Raw genomic sequence first — 12907 nt, 5'->3', positions numbered from 1 at the left:
ATCCTGATCTTCCATCTCTGGGCCAGAGAATGTTCAGTCAGATGTTGCAGCACCTTTCTCTTGCGGGCAAGCACTTTCTCCTTCATACATACAATCGCATCTGGACAAATGGCACCTTTCCAAGATGATGGCGTGAAGCCACTGTCATATCCACACCTAAGCCGGGCAAGGACAAACACCTTCCTTCTAGCTACTGCCCCATTTCTCTCACGAGCTGTGTTTGCAAGGTGATGGAATGTATGATTCATGCCCAGGTGGTATGGATAACCACTGCACAATGTGGATTTTGACCATGCCAATCCGCAGTTGACCATCTCATCACTTTGTCAACCCATGTCATAAATGGTTTTCTGTGGAAATACCAGAGTGTGGCCATTGTTTTTTGATTTGGAAAAAGCCTGCGACACGTACTGGAGGGCTTGTATCCTCTGTACTCTACATGTGGGGCTTCTGAGGCTGCCCTCCCTGTTAACTTCAGGAATTTTTTTAAAGACAAAGTTTTCACTGTAAATACGGGTTCTGCCTCGTTGGACATCTTTTTCCAGGAAGACGGGATGCCTCAGAGCTCCGTCCTGAGCGTCGTCGACTTTGCTATAGCTATTAACCCTATTATGGCATGTCTCCTGCTGGGCATCTCCGGCTCCCTTTTAGCCAACAATTTTGTGATCTATTGTAGTTCTCCATGGACTTGTCTTCTTGAGCAGCGTCTTCAGCGATTTCTCGATTGGCTTCGTGGAGTACTGACAATGGCTTTCGCTTTCCTGCTGACAAAACTGGTCATATGAATTTCTGGTGCTGAAATGGGTTTCTTCCACTGTCTTTACATCTTGGGCTTGTTGCTCTTCCATTTGCTGAAACTACAAAATTCCTGGGGCTCAAGCTCGATAGAAAACTTTCTTGGTCCTCCCACGTGTCGGCCGCCCGCTGCATGTGGTCCCTCAGCGTTCCACATCTCCTAAGCGGTACTTCCTGAGGAGCAGATCGGACCATCCTCCTCCATTTGTACTGATACCTTGCCTATTTGAAACTAGACTATGGTTGTTTTGTTTATGCATCTGCATGTCCATTCATGTTATGCTGTCTCAATACAATTCGTCTTGGGATCTGTTTGGCCTCTGACGCCTTGTACACTAGCCCAGTTGAGTCTCTATGTAGAAGCTACTGAACTACCGTTGTCATACTGGCGTGATGTTCTCCTCAGCAGATACATATGCTGTTCATATGCTGTGCCTGGCCACCTATTCTATGCCTCCTCCCTCGATAACTCCTTTGACTACCAATAGAGTTGCGCATCCCTCTTCTCTGTTACCTCCAGGAGTTTGTTTTGGGTATTGCTCTGGCAGTTCAACTTCACGCTACGTGCCATTTTCCCGATGACTATGAAACCTTCACCACCTTCGCTTTGTGCAGCAGACCATGTTCACCTTGGACTTCATTCACTTCTTAAGGAAACTACCCCACATTTGATCTATCACTGTTAGTTTCTTAACCTTTGGATGGAACTTCGCGATAATACTGTTGTGTAGACTGATGGCTCTCAAACCGACCGTGATGTCGAGTGTGCCTTCGTCATTGGTACCAATGATTTTCAGTGTGAGCATCCAGATTAGTATTTACAGTAGAGCTCTTTCCCCTTTATGAGGCCACTCAGTACATCCAACGACATACACTTTTCAATCGTGTCATTTGTTCCAATTCTCTTAATGCCTCTGTGTACTGTACACGGTCTGTCCCTTAGTGCAACGGGTCCAAGGAAGTCTCCACTTGTTCACTCTTGAGGGAGTCTGCAGCTCGAGGTCTAGTAGCTAGTGTTGCTACCTCTGGATCAAAGGATCCCGGGTTCCATTCCCAGCCAGGTTGGGGATTTTCTCTGCCTGTGGACTGGGTGTTGGTGGTGTCCTCATTTCATCATCATCATTATCATCATCATCATCATCATCATCATTCTTTGAAAGTGGCAAGATTGGATTGTGTTCAGATTGGGAATGTGTACAGGTGCTGATTACCATGCAGTTGAGTGCCCCATAAACCAAACATCACCACCAAACTCTTGAGGGAGCCACTGTGACGTTTATGAGTTCCTGGTCACATCGGTCTGATGGGAAATGAGGCTGCTGATGCTGCTGCCAAGGGTGCAGTCATCCTACTTCGGCCTGCTAATCCTTCCATTCCTTTCGGTGATCTCCATGTTGCTGTGGTGTCCCTTTGGCACAACCACTCATCTACCCTTCATGGGAACAAGCTCTGGGGAATTAAACCTCTCCCAGCAGCTTGGCTGACCACCTCTCGGTCCTCTGCTGCAAGGAGATACTTTTAGTTAGGTTGCATATTGGGCACTTTGTTTTAGCCATCACCATTTGTTAAGCGGTGATCCCCCATGACTTTGAGCTAACTGTCTTTAACCTTTGACAGTTTGCAATTTCCTGACTGAATGCCTTTTTTTTTAACCACTTGCATTCTAATGTATGTATGCTGTCTGGGTTATCTGCCATTTTAGTGAACGACATGTGGGCTGTCGACTGCGTTTTAGTTTTTATCCATTATTGCAATATGGTGAAGGATATTTAATCCTTAGTTCGGGACCTCTGTTGTCTCTACAGTGTATTTTGTGGACGTTTCTCAAAGAGGAAGTCCTTATTCTTAGCTCTCTTTCCTTCCGTCGAATGGGCTTACCGTTTAGTAACTGTTAACTTCTTTTTTGTGTTAGTGTTCTAAGGTTCTGAAATGGGCGCGCATGACTTTAGCTGTTCATGTGCCACAAAACAAAACAAACAATCAGCATATGCAGCTACAAAGATGAAATACCGCAACAGACAGAATGCTGAAGCTGACTTGGGTCTTCAAATCTCTTCTGTCAGGCCTGAAACTAAACAGCTGGAAAGAAAAAAAATACTATTACTTTATACCTACCCATTAAATGGAAACAATTTTATCAATTTACAGCGAAATCAGTACAGTGTTATTTAGTGTATTGTCGTAGAAGTCAGCAGTATACAATGTATGTATTTTTGTGTGGTTTTTCACTAAATGATTATAATTAAACAATGGACACAAAACCAGATTTTGCTTATTTTAGGGCTCTGTAAATTACTATTTAACAATTTTATGAAAAGAATAGTTGCTACTCACCATATAGCGGAGATGGTGAGTCGCAGATAGGCACAACAAAAAGACTCTTGTACCTATCTGTGACTCGGCATCTCTGCTATGCGGCAAGTATCAACTATCCTTTTCATTATATTGTTACATTCCATCTACATCTACATCCATATCCATACTTCGCAAGCCACCTGACGGTGTGTGGCGGAGGGTACCTTGAGTACCTATATTGGTTTTCCCTTCTATTTCAGTCTCGTATTGTTCGTGGAAAGAAAGATTGTTGGTATGCCACTGTATGGGCTCTAATCTCTCTGATTTGATCCTCATGGTCTCTTCACGAGATGTACGTAGGAGGGAGCAATATACTGCTTGACTCTTCGGTGAAGGTATGTTCTCGAAACTTCAGCAAAAGCCCGTACTGAGCTACTGAGTGTGTCTCTTGCAGAGTCTTCCACTGGAGTTTATCTATCATCTCCGTAATGCTTTCGTGATTACTAAATGATTCTGTAACGAAGAGCGCTGCTCTCCGTTGTTCCTCTCCACATTCTTTATCAACCCCATCTGGTATGGATCCCACACCGGTGAGCAGTATTCAAGCAGTGGGTGATGCAGTGTATTGCTCACGGTTTGTCGAACTTCGTGCACAACTCGCCGGTAACACTTTTATGTACACTGATGGCTCCAAAACTGATGATGGTGTTGGCTGTGCCTTTGTTGTCAGGGACGTCACCTTTAAATACCGGCTGCTTGACCAGTGTTCCAGCTTTACGGCCGAGCTTTTTGCTCTCTCTCTCAGGCCGTTCAGTATGTTCGCTGCCATCGCCATTCTCTGTATGTACTCTGCTCTGATTCACTCGGTGCTCTTCAGAGCCTTGGAGCTCCATATCCGATCCATCCTTTGGTGCAACGGATCCAGCAATCCCTCCATTCTTTTGCTGATGATGGCTCTCCTGTTAGCTTTATGTGGTTTCTAGGTCATGTAGGAATGCCTGGGAATGAGGCTGCTGATGCTGCGGCCAAGGCTGCAGTCCTCCTGCATCGGCCAGCCTTCCTTTGTGTCCCATCGTCTGACATTAGTGGGGTTGTTTGTAAGAGGTTTGTGTCATGGTGGGACACTTGGTCGTCACTTCAAGACAATAAGCTCCGTGCCATAAAACCTTTCCCAACAGCTTGGACAACCTCCTCCTGACCCTCTCGGCAAGAGGTGGTCATTTTGGCCAGGTTGCGGATTGGGCATTGCCTGTTACGCCACCACTACCTGTCATCCAGTGACCCCACCCCGCGGTGCCCTTGTGGTCACGCATTGACAGTGCGCCATGTTTTATTGTCGTGTCCCCGTTTTAATCAATCTCGTGTTGTCCTGTCTCTGCCATCTACCCTACAGGAAATTTTAGCTGATGACGTCGAGCAGTTGCTCTTGTTCTTCGTTTTATTACTTTGACGGACTTGTCCAAACACATCTAACTCTTTTAATTATTTTATCTGTGTCTTTGTAAGAACTTTCTGGTGTGTCGTCGTCGTCGCCCCCCCCCCCCCCCTCCCCCCTTGAGTTTTACCTGATAATATGTGCAGTTACATTTGTGACTGGGCACTAATGACCATAGTAGTTGAGCGCCCTAAATCCCCCCCCCCCCCTCGCCAAAAAAGCAGTGGGCAAACAAGTGTACTGTAACCAACTTCCTTTGTGTTCAGACTGCATTTCCTTAGGATTCTTCCAATGAATCTGTCTGGCATGTGTTTTACCGACGATTAATTTGATATTGTCATTCCATTTTAAATCACTCCTAATACCTACCCCCAGATAATTTATGGAATTAACTGCTTCCAGTTGCTGACCTGCTGTGTTGTAGCTAAATGATAAAGGATCTTTCTTTCTATGTATTCGCAGCACATTACATTTGTCTACATTGAAATTCAATTGCCATTCCCAGCACCATGCATCAATTCATTGAAGGTCCTGCTGCATTTCAGCACAATTTACCATTGTTACAACCTCTTGATATACTACAGCATCATCCACAAAAAGCCTCAGTGAACTTCCAATGTTATCCACAAGGACATTTATATATATTGTGAATAGCAACGGTCCTACGACACCCCCTGCGGCACACCTGAAATCACTCTTACTTCGAAAGACTTTCCTCCATTGAGAATGACATGCTAGGAACTCTCCAATCCAATCACACAATTGGTCTGATAGTCCATATGCTCTTACTTTGTTCATTACATGACTGGGGGGAACTGTATCAAATGCCTTGCGGACGTTGAGAAACACGGCATCCACCTGTGAACCCGTGTCTATGGCCCTCTGAGTCTCATGGACGAATTGCGTGAGCTGGGTTTCACACGATCATCTTTTTCGAAACCCATGCGGATTCCTACAGAGTAGATTTCTAGTCTCCAGAAAAGTCGTTATACTCGAAAAAGTCGTTATACTCGAACATAATACGTGTTCCAAAATTCTACAACTGATCGACGTTAGAGATATAGGTCTATAGTTCTGCACATTTGTTCGACGCCCCTTCTTGAAAACGGGGATGACCTGTGCCCTTTTCCAATCCTTAGGAACGCTATGCTCTTCTAGAGACCTACAGTACACCGCTGCAAGAAGGGGGGCAAGTTCCTTCGCGTACTCTGTGTAAAATCGAACTGATATCCCATCAGGTCCAGTGTCCTTTCCTCTTTTGAGTGATTTTAATTGTTTCTCTATCCCTCTGTTGTCTATTTTGATATCTACCATTTTGTCATCTGTGCGACAATCTAGAGAAGGAACTACAGTGCAGTCTTCCTCTGTGAAACAGCTGTGGAAAAAAAGACATTTAGTATTTCGGCCTTTAGTCTGTCATCCTATGTTTCAGTGCCATTTTGGCCACAGTGTGTCTGGACATTTTGTTTTGATCCACCTACAGCTTTGACATAAGACCAAAATTTCGTAGGATTTTCTGCCAAGACAGTAGATAGAACTTTACTTTCGAATTCATTGAACGCCTCTCGCATAGCCCCCCTCACACTACATTTCGATTCATGTAATTTTTGTTTGTCTGCAAGGCTTTGGCGAGGTTTGTATTTGCTGTGAAGTTTCCTTTGCTTCCGTAGCAGTTTTTTAACTCAGTTGTTGTACCACGGTGGCTCTTTTCCATCTCTTATGATCTTGCTTGGCACATACTCATCTAATGCATATTGTACGATAGTTTTGAACTTTGTACTCTATGTACTTGAGATAAAACTTCACTGTTGAGCTGTCAAGTACTCTGAAATCTACTTTTTGTCACTTTTGCTAAACATAAAAATTTTCCTACCTTTTTTAATATTTCTATTTATGGCTGAAATCATCGATACTGTAACTGCTTTATAGTCCCTGTTCTGCGTTAACTGTTTCAAATAGTTCGGGTCTGTTTGTCACCAGAAGGTCTAATATGTTATCACCACGAGTTGGTTCTCTGTTTAACACTGGATTTTCCATTGTTTGAAATAATATTTAGTACTTTAGAAGGCTTCCATCGCCAAAAAAGTTTAGGAAGCACTATGCTAGAGGAATGATTACTCTCCCCCATTCACCTTTGCTGATCCGAGGTGCAGATTTGCAGGTGCATATAAGACCTCTGCTCAGTTTAGATGGAATGACATCTGGTTGACTACTGCCTCCTCTAATAAATACCACACTATCAAGGAGACTACTACTGCATGGTGCTCTTCCTTCCATTACTCCCAGAAAGGATACACCATTCTGTCACCTTCGCAGTGATCATGTCAGGCTAACCCTTATTTTCATTTTACCTAATGAGCCAACCTACATTGTTGTTGTCAAGCATTGCAGACAATAGCTTGTATCCTGGTGAAATGCCCTGTTCTTATGACCCTCCATGCTAAGCCTGTCCTTGTGAATTCTTTGCCTCGGTATTGGCATACGATTCATGGATGGTTGAACTGGTTCTCCTTTTTGTCCATGAAAGTGGTTTCTATTGTCAGATGTAAGGTTCTAATCTACCTTCAGGGCAGAGGTTAGGTAGTAGCGGTCGGGATGGCTCCCGCTACGCGTTAGGTCTGGGGGACTGCGGACACTCCCTCCTTCAACGGCTCACTTTTTCATCCCTCTCCTAATCTGTTTTAATTGCATTTAACTGTGGTTTGTCTTCTTTTCTACCACACCGTATTTTCTGTTTCAGAGGTAGCACTCTGTTAAATAGTGGGTGCTCTTAAAGCCTCGATTGCACTGGAGAAGGGATGGGCAGCTGTGGGTAGGGTGACTCCTGTTGCTTGCAGAGCGCCAGGGATCCCCTCCTGCTACCTTACCTATTTCACCATTCATGTTTTCTTTATTGATGGTGCAGCCTTTTTTTACTGTTCCGAATGTGCTGACTAGAAGACATTCTTAGGTGTGTAACTGTCTTTGCCCTTTCTCTGCTGGTAGGGGTCGGATGCGGGGTGGGACTTACCTTGCCATTGGATGAGCCCTGGGAGACCATCATCTGCTCTGACCTATATACTGGCCTGATCCATACACTTCTTCCTAAACTCTTTCTGAGCTCTGGCATCAGTATTGCCTTCAATGCCTTGGTATTACTGCTCCTATGTACTTTTGTGATCAGAACACATACTTCGCAGTCATCACTAATTCCAAACAAACTACCCCTGGATTGAGGGACTGATAACTTTGCTGTTCAGTCCCTTAACCAACCAACAAACCATTTGTCTAATGTTGCTAGGTCAGACAGTTTACCAATTCGTTCTGCTTTGTGTAGGGCTTGGAGTCTATATTCGAGATTGGTTCTAGAGGTTTGTGAGTAGGTAACTCAAGCATTAGAATTAACAGTATGTAAGAATATTTTCGTTGCATGTGGGTGTAGGGTTTCAATTTGGTTTGGAGATTGTGTGGCTCGCATTACCTCAGAAGAAACCTTTTAGTTAGTTTTCCAACCATTCTTATTCTTACATAGTATGGTGGAGGCCTGCTCTTTGGGAGTGACAAAACTATCATGTTAAGATATTGTCCATAAGCTATTTTCTAACTGACTTATCTACATATTGTAGTTGTGTGGGTATTCAAGTGTTGATTATAGCAGTTTTGCTTCATGTGCGTTCTGTTGTTGCATGGAGAGTAGTACAAAACTTTTTGTTATTGATTTTATGATAATTTCTTAAATTTTTACATTCCAGTTGTTTGTTGTTCAGTCTGCCTTTCTGATATTTTCTGTTATCTATTAATAAGCCCAGCGGTGCGTGTGAAATGTACATGGATTGAGTGTTTATTGGTTTTGATATCAATAGGTAACTATACCATATCATGTAAAGTGGTAGCTCACACTCTAAGCTAAACGTCTGAGCAGACAGAATGTAACTTGCCTCTTCAGCCCAGCGTTTGGCAGATGACCACAGCTGTAACCCGCATTGGAGGACACAGTGAAAGCAACAGGCTGCAGTGATGGCCCCACATGGCGGAAGTGATATTCAGTGTATTCTATTGAAGACCTCTGTTTGCAGTATACAATAGTGTCCTCAGTGATAATGTTCTTCTTTTTGTTCTTTGATGAACCTTTATCACAGAATGTTAGAACCAGCAAATAATTCCAGTCTTATTGTTGAAATAAAGCTTTGCCCAACAATACTTGTTAATGAACGGAGCTGTAGTAAATGATCAGCTCAAGTGTTACCAGTCAATGTTAAGTGCAAGGTAATGTGAATAATGACAAAAATATGTGATTTTAATTGTGCGTAAGAAAATTTGTAAGAATATCCAATCAATGTACATTTGTGTTTGCACAACATGACGAGAGCTCTTAACAGAGTGCCAAATCATAAATGTGGCTGGCACACTCATTGTTGTGGCATTACAGAGTATGTCCATTTTAGTCTTTTGTAATGCTGAACCTCTCATTTTTTCGTACACTACCAAACCGACTCTTTGGAGGTTTTGCTGTGATAAAGAATATGAAGAATGAAACTTGCTGATGCATATAAGTCAGAAATCACTACTTTTGTGCATGTGTGGTTTGGGCATAAGAGGGATGCTGATAAGATTTTAATTTTGAGCCGAAGTCGTGTGCTGATTGGATCATAACAGTTCTAGTGACATCCTTTCCATCCTAGTCACACATTTGCTGTGATTTAAAGTCAATAGCCTAGAACTAACCTTCATGTTTTCCTGTAGTGGTGTAATTGGTTATGATATTTCACAAATTAATGACTTGCTTCTTATCATTGCACGTTAATCTTCTCCCATCATACTTTAAAATACCTGCACAGTTGTTGGAAAATGAGTTTTCTACTGATTCCTTTTGTCACTTTGAATGTCATACTATTACTAGAAGTTAGTACGAGCCCTGTTGCTCACTGTTCACTGAAGCTGTTTTCTGCTTCATCAGTATTTTTGCGAAATACTTAATACACACTGATCTACAAACAGTTTCTTGAATGAATGAATGAATGAATAGAAAACACTAGTGGTAAGTGATTAGAACACAGTCTGATAAGAAAGATGTGAGTTAAATGCTCAGGTGGATGAACTGTGCTACGATGGCTTATTGCCTCTTAAACTATGAAAGTTAGAAACTCTTCAATTTAGAAAATTATTACAGGGACTGGAACGCACCGCTCGGGGTAAATTTGAAGGTGGTGATGCAGCGTGGGAAGAGGAGAAATTGGGCAGTTATGCCAGCAGTGAACTGCGTCTTGTGGAGATACAGGAGGAGCTTTGCTCTGATGTTGAACGTGGCAAGAACCAGGCAAGTCAAAATTATTATCTGCAATCTAAGTTTATTTCTTTTTGTTTTCTTGCATTACTGGGTGTTACAAAAAGTTACAGCCAAACTTTCAGGGAACATTCCTCACACACAAAGAAAGAAAATATGTTATGTGGACATGTGTCCGGAACACTTACTTTCCTTGTCAGATCTCATTTTATTACTTCTCTTCAAATCACATTAATCATGGAATGGAAACACACAGTAACAGAACGTACCAGCATGACTTCAAACACTTTGTTACAGGAAATGTTCAAAATGTCCTCTGTTAGTGAGGATACATGCATCCACCCTCCGTCGCATGGAATCCCTGATGCAGCCCTGGAGAATGGCGTATTGTATTACAGCCGCCCACAATACAAGCATGAAGAGTCTCTACATTTGGTACCAGGGTTGCATAGACAAGAGCTTTCAAATGCCCCCATAAATGAAAGTCAAGAGGGTTGAGGTAAGGAGAGCGTGGAGGCCACGGAATTGGTCCGCCTCTACCAAGCCATCGATCACCGAATATGTTGTTGAGGAGCGTACAAACATTTCGCCTGAAATGTGCAGGAGCTCCATCGTGCATGAACCACATGTTGTGTCGTACTTGTAAAGGCACATGTTCTAGCAGCACAGGTGGAGTATCCCGTATGAAATCGTGATAATGTGCTCCATTGAGCGTAGGTGGAAGAACATGGGGCCCAATCAAGACGTCACCAACAATGCCTGCTGAAACGCTCACAGAAAATCTGTGTTGATGACGTGATTGCACAATTGCGTGCGGATTCTCGTCAGCCCACAAATTTACAATTTGATCACGTTGAAATTAAGCCTCATCCATAAAGAGAACATTTGCACTGAAATGAGGATTGACACATTGTTGGATGAACAATTCGCAGAAGTGTACCCGTGGAGGCCGATCAGCTGCTGATAGTCCTGCACATGCTGAACATGGCACGAAAACAACTGGTTCTCCCGTAGCACTCTCCATACAGTGACATGGTTAACATTATCTTGTACAGCAGCAACTTCTCTGATGCTGACATTAGGGTTATCGTCAGCTGCACGAAGAATTGCCTCGTCCATTGCAGGTGTCCTCGTCGTTCTAGGTCTTCCCCAGCCGCGAGTCATAGGCTGGAATGTTCCGTCCTCCCTAAGACGCCGATCAATTGCTTCGAACGTCTTCCTGTCGGGACACCTTCGTTCTGGAAATCTGTCTCGATTGTCTCGATACAAACATACCGCGCCACGGCTATTGCCCCGTACTAATCCATACATCAAATGGACATCTGCCAACTCCGCATTTGTAAACATTGCACTGACTTCAAAACCACGTTCGTGACGAACACTAACCTGTTGATGCTACGTACCAATGTGCTTGATGCTAGTACTGTAGAGCAATGAGTCGCATGTCAACACAAGCACCAGAAGTCAACATTACCTTCCTTCAATTGGACCAACTGGCGGTGAATCGAGGAAGTACAGTACATACTGACGAAACTAAAATGAGCTCTAACATGGAAATTAAGTGTTTCCGGACACACGTCCACATAACATCTTTTCTTTATTTGTGTGTGAGGAATGTTTCCTGAAAGTTTGGCCGTACCTTTTTGTAACACCCTGTATAATAAGAAATAAAAGCAGCACACTGAAAAACCGAATTTTGTTGTATACTGATATAAATGTTTTTAGTAAGAAAATAGTTGTTTCCCTTAAGAAAACAGCAAGCATTAGTAAGAAGTGAGAGGATTATGATTTTTCTGCCTCTTGTAAAGTTTCTTTTGTCAATGTTCACATTTTTGAGCAGTTTTTCTTCTATTCAGAGAGAAATTTTTAATTCTAGTGTCATCTGCTTGCTGAAGATGCAGAGCAGTTAATTGAAGAATGGTGGTCTAGCGGACAAAAACAGGATTTATACAGCTGGCTGTGTATTGAGAAACTGGAGTTCTGCTGTCCAGAAAATCATTTTGGAAGTGACTGTACACCATGTCCTGGCTATCCAGATAATATTTGTGGTAAAAATGGAAAGTGTAAGGTAAAACAGTGTTCTCTGCTTTTCTCATAAAAGATTTCCATCTGGAAATTGACTCTTGCTCTCTGAATTATTGAAAATAAATGTTCACGTTTCATTGAAAAGTGTGTGTGTGTGTGTGTGTGTGTGTGTGTGTGTGTGTGTGTTTATTTTCATGTTCATATTGTCTTGGGAGAAATGCATTCAGTGAAGGTTAGTTAAAATAAAATGTATATGTAATTCTTGCAGTATTGTTATTAATAAATATATACACACATGTCCGAAAACCAGACTATAGTAGCGTTGGTGAAAGAAGATCCCTGAGAGTTGCATCAGGCTTGCTGAAGCTGCTTGATGCATCTGCCTCAACCAGTCACTTACCACAATTTTTTGTGTGTGTCTATAACAATGCCTCATTGTTGTCACAGTTGTATAGGTAACCATTGTTTTTGTGTGCAGCTACTTGGCCTCGCAGTTAAAAGCTGGCAATAGCACTATCATCTGTTTGGGATCTTCTTTCATTATTATAATGTTATTGCCCTTACAAGAATTCATTGGCATACTTTTCTATAAATGATTCTACAGTTTTCTGTTTTGGGTCCATCTGGACCTCAAAATGCTAATCAAGAGAGTAAAAGTATGTGGCATAGCGAAGACCATTGAAATACCCACTGAATAAGTACACAGTACCTTGTACAAAAAGCTGTAAATAATATATATATTAAAAACAAAGATTCCAAGACTTACCAAGCGGGATAGCGCCGGTAGACAGGCACAATAAAATAACACACAAACACACACACAAAATTTCTAGCTTTCACAACCAACGGTTGCTTCTTCAGGAAAGAGGGAAGGAGAGGGAAAGACGAAAGGATGTGGGTTTTAAGGGAGAGGGTAAGGAGTCATTCCAATCCCGGGAGCGGAAAGACTTACCTTAGGGGGGAAAATGACAGGTATATACTTGAGCGCGCACGCGCGCGCGCGCGCGCGCACACACACACACACACACACACACACACACACACACACACACACACACACACATCCATCCATACTTATACAGACACAACCAGAA

The 12907-nt window shown here is 42.7% G+C and overlaps 1 protein-coding gene across 4 annotated transcripts in view; it reads left to right on the top strand.

Annotated features, from left to right (window-relative positions):
- The window catches only part of LOC126299515 (cysteine-rich with EGF-like domain protein 2), a 139758-nt gene that overhangs the window by 64557 nt on the left and 62294 nt on the right, over nt 1-12907 (top strand). For all 4 annotated transcript variants that reach the window (XM_049991480.1, XM_049991481.1, XM_049991478.1 and 1 more), the window contains exons 3-4: nt 9675-9821; nt 11665-11856. In XM_049991480.1, the coding sequence (XP_049847437.1) occupies nt 9675-9821; nt 11665-11856 (339 nt within the window). The remainder of the gene's footprint in view (nt 1-9674; nt 9822-11664; nt 11857-12907) is intronic.

This window comes from Schistocerca gregaria, chromosome X (genome assembly GCF_023897955.1).
Source record: "Schistocerca gregaria isolate iqSchGreg1 chromosome X, iqSchGreg1.2, whole genome shotgun sequence".
Classification (NCBI taxonomy): Eukaryota; Metazoa; Arthropoda; class Insecta; order Orthoptera; family Acrididae; genus Schistocerca; species Schistocerca gregaria.
This window is presented reverse-complemented; position numbering and strand designations above follow the sequence as displayed.